The sequence below is a fragment of the Grammomys surdaster genome, unplaced genomic scaffold (genome assembly GCF_004785775.1).
Source record: "Grammomys surdaster isolate TR1022 unplaced genomic scaffold, NIH_TR_1.0 184, whole genome shotgun sequence".
NCBI classification, from domain to species: Eukaryota; Metazoa; Chordata; class Mammalia; order Rodentia; family Muridae; genus Grammomys; species Grammomys surdaster.
The window spans coordinates 5,904,514-5,930,074 of NW_021604629.1; the positions used below are offsets into that span (position 1 = coordinate 5,904,514).

The 25,561-nt window shown below is 45.3% G+C and overlaps 1 protein-coding gene across 1 annotated transcript in view; it reads left to right on the top strand.

Annotated features, from left to right (window-relative positions):
* Positions 1 to 25,561, top strand: part of Tead1 (TEA domain transcription factor 1) — a 223,663-nt gene that overhangs the window by 157,679 nt on the left and 40,423 nt on the right. The window contains exons 3-9 of the mRNA XM_028768020.1: positions 573 to 637; positions 3,199 to 3,261; positions 16,898 to 16,909; positions 17,660 to 17,794; positions 19,274 to 19,320; positions 20,183 to 20,244; positions 21,787 to 21,911. Coding sequence (XP_028623853.1) covers positions 573 to 637; positions 3,199 to 3,261; positions 16,898 to 16,909; positions 17,660 to 17,794; positions 19,274 to 19,320; positions 20,183 to 20,244; positions 21,787 to 21,911 — 509 coding nt within the window. The remainder of the gene's footprint in view (positions 1 to 572; positions 638 to 3,198; positions 3,262 to 16,897; positions 16,910 to 17,659; positions 17,795 to 19,273; positions 19,321 to 20,182; positions 20,245 to 21,786; positions 21,912 to 25,561) is intronic.

Here is a 25,561-nt window from a genome sequence, read left to right on the forward strand (position 1 = left end):
GGGAGGGAGGGTGGGAGGGAGGGAGGGAGGGAGGGAGGAAGGAAGGAAGGAAGGAAGGAAGGAAGGAAGGAAGGAAGGAAGGAAGGAGACAAATCAATGTCTTATCTTGACCAGGCTGATCTAAAGGTTCTGATCCTCCTGCCTCTACTTCCTAAGTGCTGGCATTACAGGTGGACCGCACCATGCTTGGTTTATTGCCAGAAGCAATTCTACCACCCATTCCAATTAAAAATTCTGCCTTTTCTTTTATGATTTGTTTTATTTTATATATGAGTGTTGTGCCTGTGTGCATATATATGTGCACTATCTGTTTGAGTGTCTGTGGATACCAGAAGAAGGTGCCAGGTTCTCTGGAACTGCAGTTACGGATGGTTGTAAACCACCATTCGATTGCTAGAAATTGAACTCAGAACATCTGGAAAGAGCAGCCAGTGCTTTTAGCCACTGAGCCATCTCTGCAGCCCCTGCAGTTCAAAATTCTTGAATGTGTTTCTATGCTTAGCTTTTAGGGGCTTTGTTTTGTTCTTTATTCTTAACTAGCCTACCTTATTGTAAATTCTTTTTTCTTGCAGGTAGAAATGAATTGATAGCCAGATACATCAAACTCAGGACGGGAAAGACAAGGACCAGGAAGCAGGTACAGTACCCGCCTGCAAGGTTTGCATGTCAGCGAATGGCCCGGAGACATTGGTCTGCCTTGGCTGCTGTGCTTTGGCTCTAGGAGCCCTAGTCCCAGTGCCCTGTAAGGAGTCTATGGCGTAATGATTTTTCTGTGGTCCAAGCATGTGCTACTGCACTGTTATACACACATGGGAAAGTTCCCTGCCAAGCTGGTGTCTGAACTTCCCGTGCTGTGTGTTCAATCCTGTCTTTCCCGCCCCACCTCCTTAACATTTGCCAGAGTTGCAGAAGGCTGCAGGTGCACTTACCCTTGCAAGCCAAGAGATTTGGAGGTTCTGTGCATTTTAATATCCTGCAATGATTATGTAATTGTCATGCTTTGAATGAAGTCACGCCAGTGGCCTTTAGCAGTGGCTTAAACACAACACTGAGCAAGTGATACACTTCCAGGGCACTGTGACTTCTTTAGCAATGGCTTTTTGTCAGCCTCTGCTGTAACTATAAAGCAGTTACAAGTTTTATATGCTGCAGACCAGGAATGGGAATTCTTTTCAGACTCTGGCCAGGGTTCTGCCTTCCCTGGTTCTTCTGGACACAGACCAGCCCAGATCTCTGATGTGACCAAGTTCACAAATGAAATGGGTGGGAAATCAGCTCTAAAAACAGAAAAGGAAATGAAAACAAACAACCCATGTGATGGGTGGGTCCATGACAGGAAAACATTTATTTCTTAATGTCAGTCTATGTGGACTGACAGTGCACATGGCACAGGCTTTATCAGCTGCAGCTGACTAGATGTGGTGGAGTATACCTCTAGTCCCAGCTACCTGGGAGCCTGAGGCCTCAGGATCTTTTGAACCCTGGAGTTCAGGACCACTTGGTAATATAGAGACTTCATGGCAGCATAATTAAAGGGAGCAGGGGCTATAACTGAATCCTGAGTCCAGCCAATCCACCTGTCTCTTCAAGGCTGAGTGGCATTAGGGTACCCGGGTTGGGGTGGGGAGGAAGCTTCCTTTCTGGAGTGTGGAACAGGGGCTAGGCTGTGCCTCAGAAAAGCTGCCCATGCTGGCCCCGTGCTGAGTCAGCAGAAAGGGGTGGCCTCCTGCCAGCACAGAGGCAGTCAGGCACTATCTGCTGGGGATGCACCCAGCCATGGCCCTCATCAAGGCAAAGAATCAGAAGCGATTCTGGGTGCAAATGAGTAACAGCAGGAGCCAGATGAAGGGGGTGAAGAGGATGGGGGAGCCCTGCTTCCCTGGAAACGGGAAGAAAGGGAATTATTGAAACTCAAAAGACATTTAACCACCAAAAGGTCTTTAATAATCTGGAGTCACTGGAGAGTTAGAAATGAGGTGACTGCCACAAAGCCCAAGTCTCTGAACTTGTAATGGGAAGGTTCAGTCTCCCAATGCAGACAACAGGCTCTCCTTCCATCTCAAGTGCCAAACTGGCCCGTTGGCCAGCAAACTCTGGTCATTTGCCCAGTGACCCCTTCACTGGGGGCTCTTCTAAATTTAATCAAGTCCCACTGAAATCGATGCGGCTTTGCTTGCCCAGTGGAATCACTGTGTGTTAGAGGCCTGTCTGGCAGTTTCTCCACACCCAGCATCACTCTCGGGGTGCCTTTAGTTGGCGACACCTCTCTAGTGTTGTTCAGCGAAGCTGAGTGGTTTTTCAGACCAGATTTTTAACTGGCTGGCTGGTTGTACTCACACACACATTTCTTTTTGTAATAATATGCAGATCCACTTGGCTCCCAGTCGATTCCCAACAGAGTGGAAGGATTAAAGAAATTTTAAGGGGTTGGGGCTGGGAGGCTCTGCTAACTGGGTCCCATTTTTCTTTGAAACCTAATTTATGTGCTAGTATTATTTCAGCATTTGCCACAGAAGCTAGAGTCCTCCAAGAGATCAGAATCAAGCGCATAGCCTCAGCTTTGATTCTGTGGGGCATGCTGATTTATGGACAGTCCTCTCTAAGTTGAGAAAGGGGGATTTTCTCCCCTGTAAATATTTTAATTTATTTCTATCCCCGCCATTTTTAATTTCAAAAAGAAAGCATCCCTCCTCCCTCCTCTTACGGCTCTCCAAATGAGGTTTTCCCCAGCACCCACCTCTCATCTCTCCAGGTGAGAACATGGAGGTGAGCCTGCCCAAACTTCTGAATCAAGTCACTGCCGTGAGGACCCTGTCCATAGAGCTCTAGAGGAGTGCTGGGGGCTTGGTGTCTGGCTGGGACTGTCTGTTCCTAACCGCAGAGCTGCGTTGAGATGCAAATAACCTCCCCTACCCCACCCATCCCAAGGAATAGCGTTTGATTTCCTTTTTTGTTTTTTTTTGTTTTTTGTTTTTCTTTTTTCTTTTTTTCTCGTTTTGTTTTCTCCCCCCCCCCCCCCCCCCCCGCATAAACCCGAAAAATGTAGGTGTCTAGTCATATACAGGTCTTAGCAAGAAAGAAAGTTCGAGAAATTCAAGCCGCCATTAAGGTACGTCTGGCTTGCCCAGTTGTAGGGGGCTTTTCATCTCCATGGTTACAGGCTTTTCCTTTGTTTTCCTCCCTTCCCCTACCCTGCAGGTGTCTAGTCACATTCAGGTTCTTGCCAGAAGGAAATCTCGTGATTTTCATTCCAAGCTAAAGGTATGCGCTTTTCTGCTTTTTGGCTCGTGGTTGCTATGCACCTCACTTCCTGTTTTCCATGGTGACTGGTGAATGCCTGGTGCTGGGATTCTTGTAACCTAGCTTCCTAGCATGTGAGGGCTGTTTACATTTCTTTGTGTCTAATCTCTCTGTTTCTGTCCTGGCCTCACATTAAACTCTGTGTGTGTGAGTGTGTGCAAGTTCCCAGTAACAACGCAATCGCAGCAGAGAGCTGATCTTGATAACTTTAGCACAGAAATACAATTAAAAGAAAAAGGAAAAAAATCTTCTAATAACTGTCCTGTAGAACTGGGCTAGCAATTTGTCCCCAGAGAAATATACCTAAAAAAAAGAGAACTGTAAAGAAAGAAATTATCTCCAGAGTTGTGAAATGACTTTGATAATACATTTAGCACTGATTCTAATTTATGTTTTTTTACGAGGGCTGGAGAGACGGCCTAAAGAACCCTGGTCCAATTCCCAGAATCTTATGGCAGCTCACAGTTGTCTGTATTCAGGGTATCCTGTGCCATTTTCTGGCCTCTGCCAGCAAAGCACACATACACATAAAATAAACAATAATAATTTAAGAAAATACTCTTTCATATGTATGTATCTCTTTCAACACAGATAATATTTTCATCCAATGTTGTCCACATTGTCTAATATGCTGTTTTTTAGTGGATCTCCTTAGTAGAGAAATCTAAACCAGGCTTGGTAGCTTATACCTGTGATCCCAGTAGGAAGGAGGCAGAGGCAGGAGGATCACTACAAACTTGTAATGAGATCCATCTCAAAAAAACAGAAAAGAGCTCTGGCATGGTGGTGCATGCCTTTAATCCCAGCACTCAAGAAGCAGAGGCAGGTTGATAGCTGTGAGTTCCAGGCCAGCCTGGTTCACAAAGCCAGTCTAGGACAGCCAGGGCTCTGTTACACAGAGAAACCTTATCTCAAAAAAACAAAATAAACACAGAAAAGAGATAGAAATAAAGAAATCTGCAGATTTGGGCACAAGCAAAACCAAAACAATAAAACAAAACCAAATGATGGATCTTGAAGATAAAATAATCAAGCCTGGTTGACATAGAGCTTTTTTATATGTGCCTCATTTATCCACAGTACTATCCACAGTAATAAATGACTAAAGAAAAATTTAAAAATTAAGGCATTGGTAATTCCGAGTTCCTTTTCCTGCTCCAGTTTATAGTAAAGTGTGCATGGCATTTACTTCTCTGAAATGCAGTAATTCAGAGCCCCTTGGGAAGGTCTTTACTTACTATTTATTCCTAGTAAAAATTAGTTTAGGATCATATTGTTGCTATTCTCATACATCTTCCCTCCACCCACTTATTATGTTTGTGGTTTTGTTCCGCAACAAAACAGTGCCATTTCATAGTGCTGAACACTGACAACACCCTACCCCCCTTCAACTTTAAAAATACAAACCAGGCTGACTGACTTAGGACTCAGTAGGAAGGAACATAGGATATGCGCTCTGCAGTGGGCAGCATGCTTGCTCGCTTGCACGTGTGGCTGATGGTGGCTGGCTTTGAGCTGCACTGGCTGAGCAGTTGAAAGGCTAAAGGAACTTTCTAGATCTTGCTTTTTAACCAGAGGTGCTATACTCTCTATATGTATGTAACTACCCCAGTGCTTGCTCAAGTTCTCCCTCTGATTCTAGTTCTCTAGGCTAATGAATTAATGATGTACAAAGAAGTTTACAGATACCAATTTTGTATTTCCATCTCTGATGTTACAAACTCTCTCCACTGTGTGTGTGTTTCTTGTAGGCACATGGGATGGGGGTGGGCGTCAGATGGGAGTGGGGCTGGGAGGTGGGACCTGAATGGAAACGTCAGAAGGTAATAAAAAACTGTCTTGACTCAGAAGAGATCCTGTTGAGGTAGGAGGAATCACTTGGAGGATTTCAACTTTCTTCTTTAAATAAATGTCACGGTATTACACATAACTCCTGCATTCAGACAGATAACGTTGTTTATGTATTTGTTCTTAAACAATAAAAAAGAATGTTTTCTCTCTACTTTCAACCCACTCTTGGAACAGGCACAAGGAGCAGGTGTCAGGCAGGGGCTGTAGGATGGCAGTGGGCTCCACATTTGAGCCCCAGAGGTACCTCTAGTGGCTTCTTTGTTTTTTTTTGTTTGTTTGTTTGTTTGTTTTTTCGAGACAGGGTTTCTCTGTGTGTAGCCCTGGCTGTCCTGGAACTCACTCTGTAGACCAGGCTAGCCTCGAACTCTCAAACTCAGAGATCCGCCTGCCTCTGCCTCTGCCTCCCAAGTGCTGGGATTAAAGGCGTGTGCCACCACCGCCCGGCTAGTGGCTTCTTCTTCTTTTCTTCTACGACTCTTGCAGAAATGGAGCCTTCTGTGGTCTTTCTCTCCATTAGACCTACTAAATGTTCCAGGCATGGCACTTATCAGTGGGCTCTTGATAGCCACTCTCTTGTCCCAGAGCTAGCTATATAAATGGGACTCTGAGATGTTGGACACTGTTGGCTGTTAGCAGAAAGAGTCACACTTTGATGTGGAAGGAGCTCCATGACCATAGCCTGGAGAACGTGTTTCAGAGTCTGGGATTTCAAAGACAGATGTTGTGTTCTGATGCAGAGCCTTCTGTGTTCTCTCATTGAAACTCACAAATTAATGCTATGTTGTTCTGATTTCAAGGAAAAAATATGGAAGAAATTATGGTTCAGTGGGTCAAGTCCATAATTGATTTGACAAAAGCTACCAAGCAAAGAGTAAAGTAAAAAGCAAAGAGAGGATTTGAACTCAGCTCTTTCTGAATCCTAAGCCAGAAGAATGTTTCATGTCAGCATATTGTAGATAAGTGGCCACTCCTTATTTCCTGGTTCAGGACACAGCTTTTCCATTAAATGTCTACCCTATACTATTGAGCCTGTGGGTAACATATGGAGATAGTTTAGAACGGACACTGGTGGTCATTAGTAACTTAGTTGGATGGTAGTATCTTGCCCATTTTCTCGGGGTAATAGTACAGTCAAAAATGCCTGTTGGCATATCTGCTTGTCAGTCATATGTCCTACGGACATTTTCCTATGGATGTTTTAGTATGATATTGCTTTACTATCCCTTGGCAGAACATGAGTGCTTATCTGCAGATCTTGCAGGGGGTAGGTGGTCTCAGAGTCCTGTCTCAGCTTTCTCTGCTGGGCTCTGGTGTCTATCAGCACATTTTAAAGACATCGGGACAGGTATCTTCGAAGAGTTCACCATGGAGACAGACTAAGTGTCCTAGTTGAATTCCCACGATAACTGATGAGATAAACTCACTACACAATTTGAAGTCATCTTAAAAGTGACACAGATCACTCCTGGGTATGCACTGGGGGTGGCAGGAAGTGGCCAAGATTACACGAGATGTTGTATTGTCCTTGAGAAAGGTGTAGGAAGGAGGCTTGTTGGAGAAGGTGACTGATGACTTAGCCACTGCTTGTCTATACTCAGTGGTAATGCCTCTTCTTGGCTGGTCATCATGTTTCCACCCCATGTTTCAAAGTGGGGTACAGTGGAGGGTGTTGAACAATTGTCTGCATGTCCTGTGAATACTAAAACCAGTGTCTCATCTCTTTGTCTTCCTAAAGAGTTGGTAAAAGTGGCTTGTGTATAGCTGAGTCCCTTTTGAGTACACTTTCCCATAAGCCTGTTTGCGTTAAAAGTGTATGTGTGGCAGGGACACACTTATGAAGGTCAGAGAACAACTTCCCAGCATCGGTTCTCTTCTTCCAACAATATAGGTCTCTTGTGAGGCAGTTGTTTTTATCCATTGAGACATCTCTGTATCTCAAGCCTGTTACGTCTCCTTTTCTAGACCAGGGAGTGAGAGGATTCTTTAGGCAACGTGGAGAGGGAAGTGTTTATTTCAGCTTACAATTCTCATGTTTCATCAGTGATGAAAGTCTGGGCAGGACCTGGGAGTCAAGAACTAAGGGAGGAGACCCATGAAGGAACACTGTTCTTGGCTTGCTCAGTCTGCTTTCTTGTACAACCCAGGAACACCTGCCCAGGAATGGCACTACTCCTAGTGGGCTGTGCCCTCCCACATTAATCATTAATCATTAATCAAGACAATGTCCCTAGACTTGCTTACAAGATAGTCTGATGGGGGTTCCTCTTTTCTAATAACTAGATGGTACCTAGTTGTCAGAAAACCAACCAGTACGCATGTGCATGTGTGTGTGCGCGTGTGTGTCACACGTGTGTCAGATGTTGGCATTGGGAATTTTCCTTAATTTCTCTCCACCTTATATTGAGCCACAGTCTTTCTTTTTTACTCCAGCTCATAGTGTCTTGGCTACTCTAGTAATGCAGCTTGATCCAGGATCTTTACCTCTTATGTGTTGAGGTTTCAGAAGGGGCCACCACTCACCCTCTCCCATATTTTTGTGGGTACTGGGAAATTCAGACTCAGCTCCTTAAACTTCCATGGCAGGTGCTTCACCTACAGTCATCTCTCCAATACCAAAACTCATGTCTTAAGCTGGACATCGCAGTGAAACTATGACCTGCAATAGTAAACATGTATCTGACTGACATCCACCCTCTCAAACCCTTACTTCTACTTTCTCCATTGGCTGTCCCATGGAGTATAGATTGAGAAATTGCCACAACCATCCCTGCCTCAGGCAGAAGGCCAAGGAGGCCACTAACCCCAGGGTGTTTTTCAGCCTCAGTGTTCCATTTATAGTGCTGATTCCTGATGTGTGTTTCCCTGAGAAGACTCACAGAGGTGACTGTATCTCCCCTGCTGCATTCTCAATGAGTAGCCCCTTGAAAAGTGTTAGTATTATTTCTAAAGGTCAGCCGGCTGCTCATGGCTGTTTCTCAGAGTGACTATAGGCCCAATCATCCCCCAGGTATGCAGACTCTAAGTCTGTTTTCATTTTCACAAGCAGGAAAAGGTTCTGTTGAACTTTAAAAGCAAGGAAGTGATGCTTCACTCGGCCTCTGGGGGTTTGTCAGATGTAGTGCATCCTAGGCCTTGACTAGGCCTTGACTTCATGGAGCTGGTATTCTGGGGGAAATATTAAACCTTGTACTAATTCCCTTGTCAAATTCCCACAGCCAGGACTCTGCAGTAAGTAGGAAACAGGGCCCAGAAAAGAAAGAATACCCAATCTAAGAGTGGTTATCTGGATTACCCTGAAGAGTACCATGGAGGTAGACCCGGGCAATGATCGGAGTAGCTCTGTGTCACCTACCTGAAGAGGGAACATTTGCCCAGGAGCCTGGGAAACATTCACTAGGCTCTTTTGGAAAGATCTTATAGTTTGCTCTAAGAGGATGACTGGTAAAAGAGACCAAGCTGGAGGCAGGCCTAGTGATTTAACTATGACAGTGTGGCAAGAGAGCTAGGCACCTGGACCAGGGCCTTCACCATAGCCTGAGCCCTACTTACTGGCCTTCAGTTGTCCCTTATGGCCAGTCTCCACCAGTTCCCCACTTCAGTCCACTATGTCTGCTTGGATCTTCTCAGTGTTCTTAAACAAAGAATTATGAATACAAATTCTGTTCATAAGTCTGTGAAATATATGATAGAACTTCTGAACTAGTATTTTTTTAACAAAAAAGATTTATTTATATGTTTTATGTATATGAGAGTTTTGTCTACATGTTTGTTGGCACACCAGAAGATGGCACTGGATTACTTATAGACAGTTGTGTGCCATCTTGTTAATGCTGGGAATTGAATTTCAGAGGTCTGGAACAGCATCTTAGCTGCTGAGCCATCTCTCCATTCCCCTGAATAAGAGTTTCAGCAACATATTTAAAATACAGCTTTTTTAAGAGCTGGGAAGTAGCTGAGTCAGCAAAGTGCTTGCCAAGCAAACAGGAAGACTTGAGTTTAGATCTTAGATCCATAGCACTAACGCGAAAAGCCTGACACGGGCATGTGTTGGGCTTTACATTCCTAGTGTTGGGCAGAGCCCTCCGGGTCCCTAGGCTTGCTTTAGGCAGCCAGTATACCTTGTCTCAGAGTAATAAGGTGGAGAGAGAGGGAAGGAGGAGCGGATGCACCCTTGTAAGCACACAGGGTGGGGGAACTGACAGGGACCCTGAGCTTCTTTGTTTTGTTTGTTTGTTGTTGTTTTTGTTTTCCGAGACAGAGTTTCTCTGTATAGCCCTGGCTGTCCTGGAACTCACTCTGTAGACCAGGCTGGCCTTGAACTCAGGAATCTGCCTGCCTCTGCCTCCCAAGTGCTGGGATTAAAGGCGTGCACCACCACTGCCCAGCGACCCTAAGCTTCTTAAAAACTGGAAACATGCATCAAAATTAGCTATGAAGCATTTACTTAAAAAGTCACTACATGTTCAGGTGTGCTTGCTTATATCTGTAATCACAGTACTTGGGAGGTAGGAGGACTGAATTTAAAGTCAGTCTCCTAGGATGACCATAGCCATGTCTCAAAAACCAAAACACAACACCCAGGTTTGTCTCCTTCACAGGTGACTTTTTTCCAAAACAAAACAATCAAGGAGAGAAACATTATTCTATACTCTTTCCAGTTTCCTCCAACCTCTCTTCTTCCCTAAGGAAACTCAGCCCCCTCCCTCTTCCCTCACCTCCAAGTCTTTCCTTTGTCACATTGTGAAAATAAAGCAACTGATAAATCGGCCCCCTCGTGCCCTGCAGTTGAATTCAGCTGGCAGTCACTCATTGTCTACCAAGAGCTCTTGCTGTTGCCCTTAGCACCAACATAAGACAAAGCTTTTACAGCAGACTCAGCAGACTGACCTGGTCACTGGGTGACACCAGATGCAGGCCATGATCAGGGGAGAGATGTCAGAAGAGAGTGAAATAGATTGGGATATAGCTCAATGACTGAGGGCTCGTCTGGCATGGTTGGATCTCCAACTGCATAACAAGAAGAGAAATAGGGAAAGGCACCAAGAAACAGTGCATCAGAGCAGGATGGTGCAGGCCACTTCCAGGAGACACTCAAGAAGAGCCCATGAAGATGGCTAAAGGAATGATAGAAATTCACACAATCACGAGTTTATTTTATTGATCAAAGTACCTAAGAAAAAGCAAAAGTCCTTCCTCCAGGCCTCTGGGAGCTTATCTTCCGGAGGGTACCTTTTCTGTTGGGGCCTAGCCCTTCTGACTCATGCCTTTTCTGGGGGTGGGTGTGTTTTAGGTGACCCACAGCTTTGTAGTTGTCCTGATGTGATCAGCAAAGATAGACCCATACCATGCAGTAGGCAAGTGGCCTCTGGGTCTGTGGTACAGGAGGATTGGAATTCACAGATGGCAACTTGGAGCTGGCTGTCTGATTCGTCACCAGCTGTGTCTGGTGCAGCAGCACCTGCACTGTATTATGTAGATACCTTTGTCTCCTTCAGTTTTGAATCTTACCAAAATCTCAGATTGGGGTATAGGAGACAGCATTGTAAAGGACCAGCTTGTAACATTCAAAATTCTTCCCTACTTTGAAATGTTTTCTCTGGATATTTCAAAATGAGCCCTTTCTGAATCTCTACGAATTTAGAGTCAGCCTGGCCTGGGAAAAGATGGAAGCTGAATTTTTCATGTTTTGTATCTTTCTCTCCTACATGGAGTTTCTACACAGAGATTTCTGCTCTATGTCTCTCTCCCCACCCAAGATATCCAGAACCATCATGTCAGAGACCATAGGACTGAGACCTGGGTCTGGAGATGGTGTACTACTGTCATCTTCCTTATGGGAGATGGGTAGAATCATGTTTGTGTTCAGGTTATTGTACAGCATGAGAACACATGAAGAGGAAACGAGGCCACTGCTCTGTCCTCACGTTGGCAGGGATCTCTCTTGGGCAGGTTTGGTCAGGACTGGCCACAGCATGCAATGAAGAAAAGCTAATAGTGTTTCATTGCAGCAGAGCAGGAAAATAGGCATGGGTCTCTGATCCATCCAGTGATTGACTAAATTATAGGCTATGTGGACTCTCCTGGGGCCATTTTTTGTTGTTGTTTCATTTTTTACCTGGAGCCCTTTGTAATTTGATTTTTTCAAACAGACTTATTTTTTTTTTCCCAGTCAGCCATTCCTTCTAATAAGCAAGAGCTTAAAGTTCAAATATCTGATTTTGTTCTTCCAAGCTCAAGAACTTCATGGGGCATTGCTTAAGTGTGACTCCAAGGGAGGCAGCCATGCTGTGCTCCCTGTGGTCCTCTAGGCTGCACAGGAGTGGGACCTGAACAGAACACAAGGTCCCAAGCCTTGATGGGAAGCTGCATCCTCCTGGCCATTTCTTGGGAAACCGTGTCGACGTCTTCAGGTTCTTTTGCCTTCATGACAGGAGTCCTATGACCTCATGGGTACCTTAGCTGATGTGGGAAGGAATTAGAGTTTCCACCAGGAATGTGCCAATCCAGGGCTGAGCCTGTGAGCCCAACACTGGATCTGTTTGTCTTTCTGTCCTGAGCCAAGCCTGAAAGATTCTATAGGGTAAACTGAAGCAGCTCCACTCTGAGTTGAGAAATCTCTTTCTTGCTAAGCAACCTTCAGTGTCTATCAGAGAATACTCTAGAATAAAGTTGGTAACCAAGATTGTGCAGAAAAGACCAGAGCTCCTGAGCAGCAGGTCATAGTGGGGGAGCCTGGATGGTGGACCAGTGGGACACCATCTTGTCTGAGCTGAGCCACCTTTGTCCCTGCTTTAGCAAAGAGCAATAAGGGCTTACAAAAGCTTTGTGACCTGCATGGGGTTGCAGATCTGACCCTGATCCTTAGCCTGTCTGGTGCCAAAGCCCAAGTTCCTCACAGAATGACTCAGAAGGGTTCATCTCCCTGACTGAAAGAGTCGTGCATGGGCTCTCTGCAGCTGGCTTTTATCTGTGAGCTTGAAGGATATGGTAAAGATGAACAGTGAGGGTAGCTCTTACCCTAGAACTCAGATGCCAGCTTCCAGACGAAAGGGCGGTAAGCAGGAAGGCATCTTTTCCTCAACACCTAGCTCCAGACCACAGCTGGCCTACATCCTCCATTCCTAGGAGTCTCGAGGCTCCCCTTCCTGGCTTCTCATCTGCAGTTCTTTGTGAAAGCTGGAGGCCCACATCAGAAAGAAAAGATCCGCTGTGGACAATGACACACTGCTAAACATAGCTCTGTACATTTGAAAATGAACAATGTGTAAAAGCCTTGAAACATTTTTTCTTTGATGTGAATGGAGTCTTCAGCATTTCGAAATACAATGCAATGAATTAATTGCTACTCATTAGGCAGCAAGTCAGGCCAGTGCTGAATATGCCTTCCCTCCTCCACAGCGGCTATGGCCTGACCAGAATTGCCCCTTTTGTATTTGCTCCCACCTTCTACACTGATAAGCAAATTAGAGATCCTGGCTAGAAAACATTCAAGTGCCCCATCCTTTCCCCAGACCACCTTATGTTTCTGTGATGTTTATCTGCTCAAGAGTCATGGCTGATTATTGCAGAGGTCACGTGAATGAATCCACACTGTGCGCGATTAGAAACAACATCCGCAAAAGTAATTCTTAGAGAAGTATTTTTTCGTGTTTTGTCTTTTTCTGCTGGGAAAAAAAAATGTGGATTTTCAAGTAAATTGCTGTTTTCCCTCCCTTGAATTACAATTTTATATTGCTGGGGAAAATATGTTTGCAGGAAAGCATTTAACAGCTCATGACAGCTCTTTTACTCCATGGTCTCTGTGACTTTATGTGTATTTTTCCCTGCAATGTTACTAATATTTCCATATGAATTTCTGAGATGATAGTTAATGAATAAATTGGCCTGTTAGATGGTTTATCTATACACACTGTATATTCTGTATACTAGAACTTTGCAGGCTATCTCTATATGCTGTGTGTAGCATGCTTTTCATTAATGGACGGCAGCTGTGATACACTGCATATGAGAGCATGCGTTCTCTTTGTTTATTATCCTCAAAGTTTGTCTGTTTGAGAGACGAGGTCATTTGCAAACCAACTGGGTGCTGGCAGAGCAATGAGAAAGGAAGGATCAATAGCCAGAGGCTAGTTCATACAGGCTCCTCTTCATCCATGTGCATTCACATTGCTGCCTTCTCAACATGTATGTTACATACAGGCGTTTCCCTAACACCACATCCACTGTGATCATGACGGAGAGGCAGTCAGCAGAACAGAGAGCTCAGCTTCATGAAATGTGAAAGCCTGTTTACTTACTAACAGTTTGCAAGGTTCCAGGCCGAGGATTTTGAGTGACTCAGCCTGCTGGACTAGACAGGGCCAGTGAGGCAGTTGATTGTGTATGGCATCAATTGTATGGTGAGGAAGAGAGGGTGGATAATGAGACTTACCTCTAACCCAGAATTTACCAGCATCTTTGGGCCGTGTGTGCCACTCTGGGAGTTTAGCAGGTCACAGGCTCAAGAGGAACAGAGTATGAACTTGTCCTAGGATTTCCTCCTGAGACTTTTATTCTTCTCCTGTGTTCCTGAACACACACACACACACACACACACACACACACACACACACACATTCCTGGTGTCTAAGTCAGGCAGAGTATAACTCAATATTGACTTCCTGCAGTGTTCCAAGATAAAACAGTTCTTTCACCTTTTGTAAATCTCATCCTCATCTCAGAAACATTGAGAGATACAAATACATCTTCGAGTGAGATTAATTAGGTGTTTGAGTGTAGCTCACATTTCTTGCATGCACCAAGACTTACTTACTGGGTCCACCAGCTCCTCTTCTTTTTTTTTGAGGGTGAGAGGAGCCAACAGATAAAAGGCCAAGATATTATCCCGTAGTGACACGGGCAGGCAATTTACCCAGGTTTGACACTTAGGGTGATAATTTTTCCAAAGCCAACCTCGGGTCTCAGGGCTGTAAATGACAGCCGAGAGATCATCGTTCTCAACTCCCATTTCAGGGTAAGAGGGTGTACGGACAAGCTCTCACCCTGATTTTCACAGAGCCCTGCCAGTGCTTATTATCTGTCTCCAGGGTTACTTTAGATTTTCTGTCCCCTGCCCCAGCCACACATAACATAGCCTTTTAATTTTTACATGTATATTGTAGATGAAGGGCCATTGCTGTGAAAGTCAATGAATAGGTAGGAATCACGAGAGAGGACGTTTTAGTCCATTTACAGAAAATTGCCCATTCTCAGGCAGGTGGGTCAAGTGCAGGAGCCACTACTTGAGGTAATATTTCCATCCCAGTCTTAGCTGCCTGTCCTGACAGACAGAAAGCCAAGAGGTGCCCAGGTCTGAACAAACTATTTAGTTGCTGCTGGTCATTAGTTCAGTGGCCGTATGGAATTTTATGTGCTGGTTATAATGGAATTCATCAGCCACCCTCATAGTTACAAATGCACACATTTATAATGGAACCAGAAGATGTAAGATATGAAGGTGAAATTCTTAATAAGAAAATAAAAGGTGCCATGTGACTTGCCCTAGGTAGGGAAGAAGCCAAGGCACTTGACTTCCCAACAGTGGCTGCTTCCCTTCCAGAAAGCACTGGGTGCTAGAGAAATCACAGAAAACAATTGCTCTTCTCTCCTGCCTCTGAACTTTGTTTTTATTTATGACCCGCCAGACAGAGCGACCAGTAGTCATTAAGCAGATGAATTAGGTCATGTTCTGAAGCTCTGAGAGTCAAGCAGCACACCCACCCTGCTGATTTCCTTGTTTCAGAAAAAGGGAGACTGTGGCTGGTGAGATGACTCAGCAGGTAAAGGCACTTGCTCCCAAGCCTGATCTCTGTAGAGGCAGGGACTCACACAGTGCAGAGAACCAGCTCCCACAAACTGTCCTCTGACTCTGAATGTGGGTACATACATACCTAGTAAGTAAATGTTTCCAATTTTTTTAAAAGGAAAACTATCAGTCCTTCATGGATATTTTGAAGACCTTTTTGAGCCTGCCTAGCAAAGAGAAATGTTCCAGCAGGTCCTCATATCAATAGGTCTTAAAGATTCAAGAATTCTCTGGACCTGGGCTATGGTTTTTCAGGTTGCCCCACTAAAATGTACCAATCATATTCCACACTTGGTCAGCATCTAAGAAACTCAAGAACTCGTAGGTCTCTGAGAGGCTTCATGGCTTTCTCATGAAACAGAGCCAGGTCCTGAAGCAATTTTGTAGTTAAGAATTCACACCAGCCAGGCAGGATAGAAATCTGGGCTTCTCTTTTCCAAACTACCCCATTCTGGGGCCCAAAGAGAATGTGAAGCTTGGGGAAGGCACCTGTGGTGGTTCTTCTGTCATTACCACAGTCTCAGCAAATTACCCCAGAGAGCTTTTATAACCTCTCACCAGGGGTTAAGTGACTTCAGGGCTGGAGTCCAATGTGATGGTCTCAAAGAAAACCCAGCCTGTGTGGATTGCTGTCAGGCCTTCCTTACTGTATAGAGCCATGCTTACTGCTCATCCATTCCCTGCTAAAGGGATGGGTGGGGCCAGCTGAAGCCACAGGGCTTTCAAAGTGAGCTGACTGGCACTGACACCTGTGTGTGCTCAGCTAGGCTCTGCTTTAGGATACATCTGAATGCTTCCAGTCTATAATAAAATTCCATTTTCGTGCACGTGTGTGTGTGTGTGTGTGTGTGTGTGTGTGTGTGTGTGTTAGACAGACTTCATGTTAGAGGTTTGACTGGCTAGCTAATCAAGCCTGGCTTGAAAGAGTGCCTGCTAGTGAGGAGCTGTGAAGCACCATTCCTAGTCACCCTAGGCCATTCTAGCAGGGACCAGCAAGCAAGCAAGCAAGCATCCCTAAGCTTTCATTGTGTCCTTGATGGAGAAGGTGCCATAGCATGGTAGATGTTCCCAGTGGGCAGATACAATCTGGAGAGCAGACTCGGGCTCCCTAGCTCTCAAATACAAAGCCCAGAAATGTAAAAATGCATGTTTAGCTCCTCCTCCTTCCCTTTCCCCTCCCCCTTCTCATTCTTCTTCTCTCAGAAATACTCCGTAATAGAATATTTTTATTCTTTGAGAATCTGTCTGTTGATTTTTCTTAAAGAAAAAGTTTCCTGTCGTTCCTGGTGTGCTGGGGCAAAGTGCTGTCCGCACTTTGAAGAATTCAATGTGTCCTTGCCAGAAGCTTCCAGAATTGTTTTCTAGTCTGATTCTTTTTCAAGCTTCTCTTGACTTTCCCTTTGGCAGCCTGGCCTGTTTGTTCCTCATCTTTGGTTAGCTATGCAAACATGGAAGCTGCCTCCTGTCTGGCATTTCTGTTGTGTCTCAGCCACTGTCCTCACTGTAGACTCTTGAGTGGCAGCTGGGTGGGAGGCACCTCAGTTTCCATTTGTGTCACTACTTTGTTCCTGCTCCAGTGACCTCTGGGTTCTGAGTGTAGACCCTCAGCGCTGAGTGCGCTCTTGGGTCCTGCCACATACAAGACCTGACCATTGCTCCATCTATAGTGGGGACACCACAGAGTCCCACAACCAGGGAAGTTGGGTGGTCAGTGGTGGCTCTTAGATAGCATCTGGATAGCATACTCCTAAAGTATAAGAATTGACACATTCGCATATACATTTTTTACGGCACACAAATGTTGTGTTTATATACATATGTTTTTTTTTTTTAACTGAAGAAGAAAAGTAACCCTGCCTTTGTATGTGATCCTTTTAACAAACTGTTTATTATTGTATCCAGGTAACAAGCATGGTAAGTATGTTCTCTAAACAGTATTCTGTATTTTAGCTGTGCTTGGCAGAATTTGTTTTTTCTTTTTTCTTTTTTCTTTTTTGGCTAGCTTTATGTTACCAATCTTGGCTTTGTAGAAAAGATCCATTTTGGAAAGGAAACACTGTAGCATCCCCACACTCTGAGCTTTGGTAAAGGAACCACTGTGGCCTTAGCCCCATAGCATGTGCCCCGCCCGACAGCATGCTGCCCGGCTGCTCCCCTGCCCACCTGCTTCTTTTTGAGCTGCCCCTCTACAGATGTCTGCCACGGTTCCTGGGCCTTGAATGACCCCAGCAGGGGCCTGGCACTATGGCCCAATGATAGCAGTCACCCAAATAGTCCTCTCTTCGATCTGTAGATGGCCGGCCCTACCCCTGCTGGTGACCTTTCACTTGAAAGTAGAGTCACCCCTACCCCTGGCATGATAAGCCCTTGAGAATTCTTCTGGAAGTAGAAACAATGATTATATTGTTTGACTTCCTATCATTGGAAAAATGGATCAAGGATTTAAAACCCAACCTGGCCACTAGCTGTTGCCTGCTAGTAGCCCTAGTTCTGTAAGCCAAAGGCACTGCCTCCTGGCCGTTGTTGATTTCTCTCTGTGCATGTGTGCTTTCATGGCCCCTGTGTGGCTCTGTATTGTAGTCTTTGTGCTCGTGGCTGTACTGTTTAACCCCCATGGTAGACATGTGTTCTCTATTAAGTCAGTGTGTCACTGTCATCTTCAAGGATCAGACTGCCAAGGACAAGGCCCTGCAGCACATGGCTGCCATGTCATCAGCCCAGATCGTCTCGGCTACTGCCATCCACAACAAGCTGGGGCTGCCTGGGATTCCACGCCCCACCTTCCCGGGGGGACCAGGGGTAAGTTAATACCCAAATCCAGGAATGATGGCCACCATGGGTGTGATGGCACAGCTACTCAGGAGGCTGATTTAAGAGGATCACAAGTTTGAAAGCCTACTTGGGCTATATAGTAAGTTCAAGGTCAGCCTGTGCAACTTGATGCAACCCTGTCTAAAACTAGGGTGAAATGGGACTGAGGATGTGGCTCAGTAGTAGAGCACTTGCTAGTCATGAATGAGGACAATCCAGGGTGTCACGGAATAAAAGATGGTAGGTAGGTGATAGATAGATAGATAGATAGATAGATAGATAGATAGATAGATAGATAGATAGACAGAGAGATAGATAGACAGACAGAGAGATAGATGATAGATGAATACATAGAATAAAAGATAGATAAAGGGCTGGAGAGATGGCTCAGTGGTTAAGAGCACTGACTGCTTCTTCCAGAGGTCCTGACTTCAATTCTCAGCAACCACATGGTGGCTCACAACCATCTGCAGTGGAGTCTGATGCCCTCTTCTGGTGTGTCTGAGGAGAGCAGAGGTGTACTCATATACATAAAATAAATCATTAAAAAAAGAAATTTATAAAAAAGATAGATGAAGGACAAATAGAAAGATGGTAGGTTCATAGATGGATAATTGACAGGTGGTAGATACTCAATGGATGGACAAAGGGCAGAGAGATACGGTAGAAAAGGAGAGAAGAAAAGGAAGGAGAAGTGGAGAGAAAGAAAGGAAAAGAGAAAAAAATGGAAATAAGACGAAGAGGAAAATAGTGAAATTTAAAGACATGAGATTAAATACCTTGTTTGTGCAGTCCCATTTAGTCACAACCTACCTGCTCTTTTATTCTTTTTCTTGGTTCTTGGTCTCAGTCTCTATCCCTATATTCTCAGGGTTACGTTATAGTAACCAAAACCCACAGGGGCACAATGTTCTTTTTAATATTTTCATTTGTCAGCTCCCAAAGGCTGAGAAGCTATCTGTTACATCTTCTTCATCCCAGAGCCATCTTCAGTAGTTTCAGTTTTGTGACCATTTTACAGATGACAAAGCTGGGGTTACTCATTCTGAGGCACCATTATATGTGACTTGGTCATTTAGATAAGCAGTGATGTCAGTATTCTGCCAAAGGCCTTAGGTATGCTCACAGCAAAGATTAGTGAGTGTCCTAGTTGCTTCTCCACGCTTTGATGTCTTTGTTTCAAAGTGTATGTGTTGCTCCATTGGACCTTGGGAGTTACATAACTGTAGGGTATGCAGGAGGCCCTTGCAGAATAAACTGAAGTGCTTCTACATTGCCTCTTGGCCTTAGGAGAGTTTTCAGGGCACAGTGGCTAAAGGAAGCTCCCTGGGGTAGGCTATGGTCTTGAACACAGCACTGACCACAGCCAAACTGGTATCTACAGCAGCAGCTTATAATTTGAACATGTCACACAGTATGCTTTGATGAGGACTCATAACCCTGAAGCCTTTGCCTCTTGCCTTCCAGTTCTGGCCTGGGATGATACAGACAGGACAGCCAGGATCCTCACAAGAGTAAGTCTTTGAAGGCCCCAGACAACAGAGGCTAGGCAGACCACCCTGGGGGACATTTTACTGTACCAGGCTTTCTCAGGGATTAAGGGAGAAGAGGCAATCAAATGGAAGTCTACCTCTCCTTATGTTCCCATGTTCCAGGACATGGAAAGGGACCCACCTTTGAGAGTTAGCATCTTTGACATATCAATTCCTTTCTCTCACCTGCAGTATTAGCAACGACATAGCTAGACACTTCAATTAGGTCCCTTATCCTTCATGGTTTTGGCTGCAGCACCAGGGTCTTCCTCACCTGAGAGAGGGAAAGCAAAGATACTGTCTCTTTCTGTTGTGGCTGTCTCTGTGATAGGAGTGCCTGATAGAAAAATCCGAGACCCCTTGAATCCAAAGAGCAAGCTCAGCCCACAAGAGCCAAGGGCAGCTTGGGGATAAAGCAGGAAGGAAATTTTCTTTGTATAGGTTTGGCCTAGTGGTCTAGAGACAGGACACCCTGACTCATAGGCTCCTAAACCCTCCCTAGGCCATGACAGCTGACCTTGGTCTGTTTGGGGATGAAAGGTACACTCTATGGTACCTGGTACACTGTGGGAAGCCAGGCTGACCCTAGTTCAGCTTGTCCCACCACATCGTTGGTGGATGTTGTAGGTGTTTCTACCTCAGCAGCCTGCTGAGTAGCCTCTCCTTTGGAAGTAGAAACTTCCTTTAGGTAGATACAGCTCTGTGTGGAATGGGCAATCCCACTGCAGGCAGGGATCCTGGCAGGTGGAATGATGGGAGAGTCCTACTGCAGACCAAGGCCAGGCCTGGGTTGTAGCTGCCACTGCGTCCATAATTTTGACTCTTGTCATCCATTTTTTCCCAGTGTCAAGCCCTTCGTGCAGCAGGCCTACCCCATCCAGCCAGCAGTCACAGCACCCATTCCAGGTGAGTCTCCCTGCTTCTTGGATGAGGAGTCAGGGGCAGCCTGGCTTCCTTTGTCCCAGGAGTGTCCCAGGAGTGCAGTGATATCGGTCTTGCCCACCATCTGCCTCTCTTCCTTTCCTTAAAGGTGGGTCACTTTTGAAGCTGAGAAAAGTCCCAGGCATCTCCTGTCAGGCTCTGTGTGTCTTTACTCTAGAGTTCCTTCTCCTGGGGCCTTGAGAGACAGCTCAGTGGTCAAGAGCCCTGATTGTCATTGTAGAAGACCTGGGTTTGTTTCCTAGTACCCACATGGTGGCGTACAAACATTAATCCAGTTCCAGGGGACAATCAATGTTCTTCTCTTACCTGCAAGCACCAGGCATGCACATGGTGCACATACATATATGCAGGCAAAACGCTTAAATGATAAAAATAAGTAAATAAAAAATAAATTTTAAAACAACCCTTTCCAAGAGCTCCTGTGGGATAGTCAGGAAACAGGAAGCCTGGCCACTTTCACTTAAGACCCTGGGTCCCTCTCACAAGAGGAAGTTGTGGTTACTCTTGTCAGAATCATGTCATTGAGTCAGACACAGATTACTTAAGCTTTCTTAGGTAGTGAAGTTCAGTTCCCTGTTGGTCCCCTCCTGTAAGAGAGAGCTTATGTGCAAGTTCATAGCAGAAACTGAATCTGGCTGACTCATCTGACTCCTTTTCTCCTGAGCCCTGTCATCCATATGTGCATAGGCTCACTCAGCTGAACTTCTTGAGAGAGTGTATAATCCTGGATCTACCCTTTCAGTGCCCCTAGTCCAAAAAATACATTCCACGTTGTCCTGTGTTTCTCTGAAACATCCTGAGGGAATGTTCTATATTGCTGGTGAGCACAATCTTGAGCTAGAAGATGAGCCAGTAGAAGCAGTGCACTATGGGTCTTGGCTTCATGGGATGCCTTCACAAATGTTTCCTCCATTCTTAGCATGTTCCCCAGGCAGACCCTGTTACCCAGCATTAGCTGTCAATTTTAGGTGCTGTGACAAAATATTTATATAGGCAACTGAAGAGAGGAGTGGTTTGTTTGGGTTCGTATAGTTTGAGTGTGTAGTCTGTCATGGTAGTGACGTCATGGAGGGAGGAATGTGAAGCAGCTGGTCACAGTGTGTCCACTGGCAGGAAGCAGAGAGGTGAACACTGATGCTCAGCCCTCTCTGTCTGTTCTATGTTTTTCAGGACCCTGGGATGGTGCTATGCACATTTCGGGAGGGTCTTTCCACTGTTTCAGTTAGACCTCATAGATGGTTTACCATGGTGATGAATCATCACAGTGTCCCCTGCCACAGCTCTTTAACCTTACCTGAAGCTGTCTTCATGATCAGCTTCATACAGTCTGCTTAGCTGTCACTGTCTGCAAAAGCCCCAGCCAGAGTGTCACCCTGCCTGGGTGTCTCACCAATGGAGGGATTTGTCCTTCTCTTCTAGGTCCTCTGTGTTCAGAATTCTGCCCCATTGAGGTCTGAAGGGAGGTGCATGCGCTTGCTTGTGTAAAGGTGACAATTGTTATTTCAGGGTTTGAGCCTGCGTCAGCCCCAGCCCCCTCAGTTCCTGCCTGGCAGGGCCGATCCATTGGCACAACCAAGCTTCGCCTGGTGGAATTCTCGGCTTTCCTTGAACAGCAGAGAGACCCAGACTCGGTAAGTATGCCCAGAGGGGTGTGGCTAACAGGAAGTGCTTCCATGCTTGCTTGTGTCTTCACCCTGTGGTCTGTCCCTTACTGCCCCCATCCCTTATACCCGTGTGACATGTTCTGTATAAAAACATGTGGAGCCTCCAGGCCACATTTCCTCACCCAGCGAGAAGGATGCTTTTGGAAGATATCTTCTCATATTGTCAGATAGGAGAGGTGGATGTTTATTGCCATGTGGACCACAAGCTCCAGGGAATACCTGGGCAGGCCCTCAACAGGCTTGTATCTCATAAAATTTAATAACAGGGAGCGTTTATTGAGCCTTCTTGTGTGACTGATGGGATGTAAAGTATCTGGATACTTAGATAAACCAGGACCCTGAGTTAGTAACTTCTTTAGTCATATAGTTATATCTGTTGGGTTAAAGATTCATCCTAAAAGGCTAAAGGCTAAACAGCCAGTCATCATATTATCTGGCATTTCTAGCTGCGCACCCCCCCCAAAGAAAAAGAAGTTAAAAAAGCAATTATCTTCTTCAGAAGTAATGTTGGTGCTTTGATAGCTACTGTAGACTGCAGTGCCTTGTCATGTTGTAAATACCAGAAACACAGGCATCTGGACTCTATTTGTCATTTTCTTCTTTTCCTTCCCCGCCCACTCCATCTTGTAAGCATCATCCCATGCATATGTGAGCCTCCTTTCTTCTTCCCCCCCATAAGCCTGTACCCTTTGTTCGCGCCCACTCCTTGGCTGTGAGTGTGAGGGTTGCATCTGTGTGTGGGTGAGCCCCAGGCAGCAATTGAAACAATCATGAGTATGTGTTTGGGATCCTCACCAACTCCTTTCTCCACACTCTGTATCTCCCAGCACTGACCTCTTTGGGGGACATGTTAGTTGTGTGGGTCTTGCTATCATCTGATATCAAGAGAAAGAATCAGAGGCTGGGCATGGTGGCACACACAGAGGCAGGTGGATGTCTGTGAGTTTGAGGCTAGCCTGGTCTACATAGTGAGTTCTAGGATAGCCAGGGCTATATAGTGAGACCCTATGAGAGAGAAGTAGGAGAGGGCAGAGAGGAAGGCACACAGAGATGAGCACACAGTTTCATGCTAATGCTGAACATTAGAGGTGACCTTCCACGCCTCTGCTTAAGGCAGAGACACTGTACCACCTGTTATCAAAGCACACTGAGAGTTCGTGTGGGACCTCTGATATATGCCTGTCACTCTGAGGGCTGTCAGAAAACAGGGCTGTGATGAAGTAAAGTGGATAACAGAATCTGAAGCTCTTGAGACCCGAGCAAGGACAAAGCTTCCTGGTGTGTTCTTCTCTAGTGCAGGATGCTGTCCAGGAAGAACGGGCTGCTGGGCTAATAGTCTATACAGGTGGGGGCATTTTGATGACATAGGTCACCTCCTTGTCGTTTTTGCTTGGAGGCTGGCTTGGCCCTCCCTTGTATCTTGTGTTTGTCTCAGAGTTCTTTGCCATGGAATCCATCATTCTCGACTCCTCAGATGGAGTCTGTTTTCCTCAGTTTGCAGATGAGGAAACAGGCCAGGCACATTTGGTGACTTAAGGTATACAGTTAGCAAACAGAAGGACCAGACTGCATTTCTCCTGAAATGTCCTCTCATCACACCAATCCTGAAGGGACTCCTGCACCGCCTGCGTGGTCCTCCGTAGGCCTAGATGAGCCAGGCTCTCCCCCGCTGTGCCTGATTGCCGATGTTTGACTATGCCTAATGAAACACACATCGGATTCCTTGACTATGGTCCTTCAGTGTGGGTAGAACATTCTAGAAGCTTCAGATAAGTAATAAGTGGCTTTATACTTCACTGTTCAGGAGATGATGGCACCATCCTATAGACTGAGCTCCCGAACTGAATAAAAAGGAAGTACTCTGAGGGCCAACTAAACATAGTCTTCCAGGGCCTACTAAGTGCTGATGTAGAATAACTCTTTCCTCATAATTGAAAGTTGCTTGCTTTTCATGTACCGCCCCTGCAGAGAACTCACCCACCTACAACTCCAGTGCCCTCTTCTGGCCATCAAAGACATGTGCACTGAAAGACACATACACATAGAAACATAGCAAAAAGGAAAATCTTTACAAACAAAAGTTACTTGCTCTTAAAATGTCTACTTTCAACGCTAGACATGTAGCTTAGTTAGAGAGGGCTTATTTATTATGTACCTGCAAGACCCTGGGCTCCACACACAGCACCTCAACACTGAGACAGTTTAGTTTCAGGTAATGAAAATACTTTCTAATGTATCTTGATGTTTCTGACTTGGGGTATGGCATTTTGTAATTTCAGGTTTCACCAACTAAAATCATAATTCTGTGTTACCTAGTCTCATTTCTTTGCACACCCATTTTGCAGTTGAATGTGTACAGATGAGTACATAGAGGAGGCTCAGTTGGTAGAGTGCTTGCCTAGCATGCTGGGTCTCATTGCCAGCACCATGTAACCGGAACATGATGGTGTGTGTATTTGGGGAGTAGAGACAGGAGGATCAGAAGTTGCGTGTGTAGAGGCTGAAAATTGTGCATCTTTGATTTTAATGGAAACATGAGGGCTCTTTGTACTGGAGGAGGAAAGTGGTGATTGACTCATTGAAGTGAAAGGGAATTATCCTAGTTATTTAAAACATCTAACAACATCTCAAGCACACCAGCCTTTTCAATGACTTCACTAGGCAAATGCGCTGTGTTGTCCCCTGATAGGCCCGAGTGCTCCTTCAGAATTAAGGTTAAGCTGAAAAATTTGAAACATGTGGATGATTTCTTCGGTTCTTGAGACTTTCTGTGACTTCTGATACATTAATTTCATTGCACTTTGGTTCTAAGATAGAAACATTAAGGTCATTTAAAATGCTCCGTCGGTATATTTAAAAAACATTTGGAAATAGTTAAAATTTAACATGAAACCATTAAACACAGTAATTTGATAAGGAAACCAGCAAAGTGGCCAGTAATTTAAGGACCATAACCAAATTAAATGTTGCAGTTGGAGTTTCTAGGTCTTTGCTCCATGCAGCTTGCAGGTGTATTTCTTCTGTTTCTCTGCAGCAACACTGGCTCATTTAAATCACGAGGTAGTAATGTACTCTCAGTACAGGCTCAGGAGATGGCTCTAAGCTTAGGAATACTGTCTGCTCTTGCAGAGGACTGGTGTTCACAGCCACCGTATCAGCCAGCTCACCAGGGGTCTGTAGGCACCTGTGCTCATGTGTACATCCCTACACAGAGACAGATTACATGTGCATATACATAATTGAAATAGAATAAATCTTAAAGAATATTCACAGTAGGAGAACTTCTGTTCTCACTAGAGTAAAAAACAAGGCAGTCAGTGATGGTGACTTACTCTGTAGCTCGACACTGGAATAGGTCACTACCTCTTCCTGGATAAGAGGCTTGAAGGGGATTTTATCTGATAGGCAGCTTTGAACCCTGGTCTTCTGTATCATGATTGCTTAGCTGCCTAAGAGCATGGGACCTAGCCTGCCTCCCTGGTACAGGGCTGCACAGTCAGTACCAGCCTTGTTTGAAACCCCACTGGCTCACCACACGACACTGTTGTCATCCCTGAGGACTTCTCAATTTTGTCACTGTCATATGGACAGTGCTAGTTTCATTAGCGCTTATGACC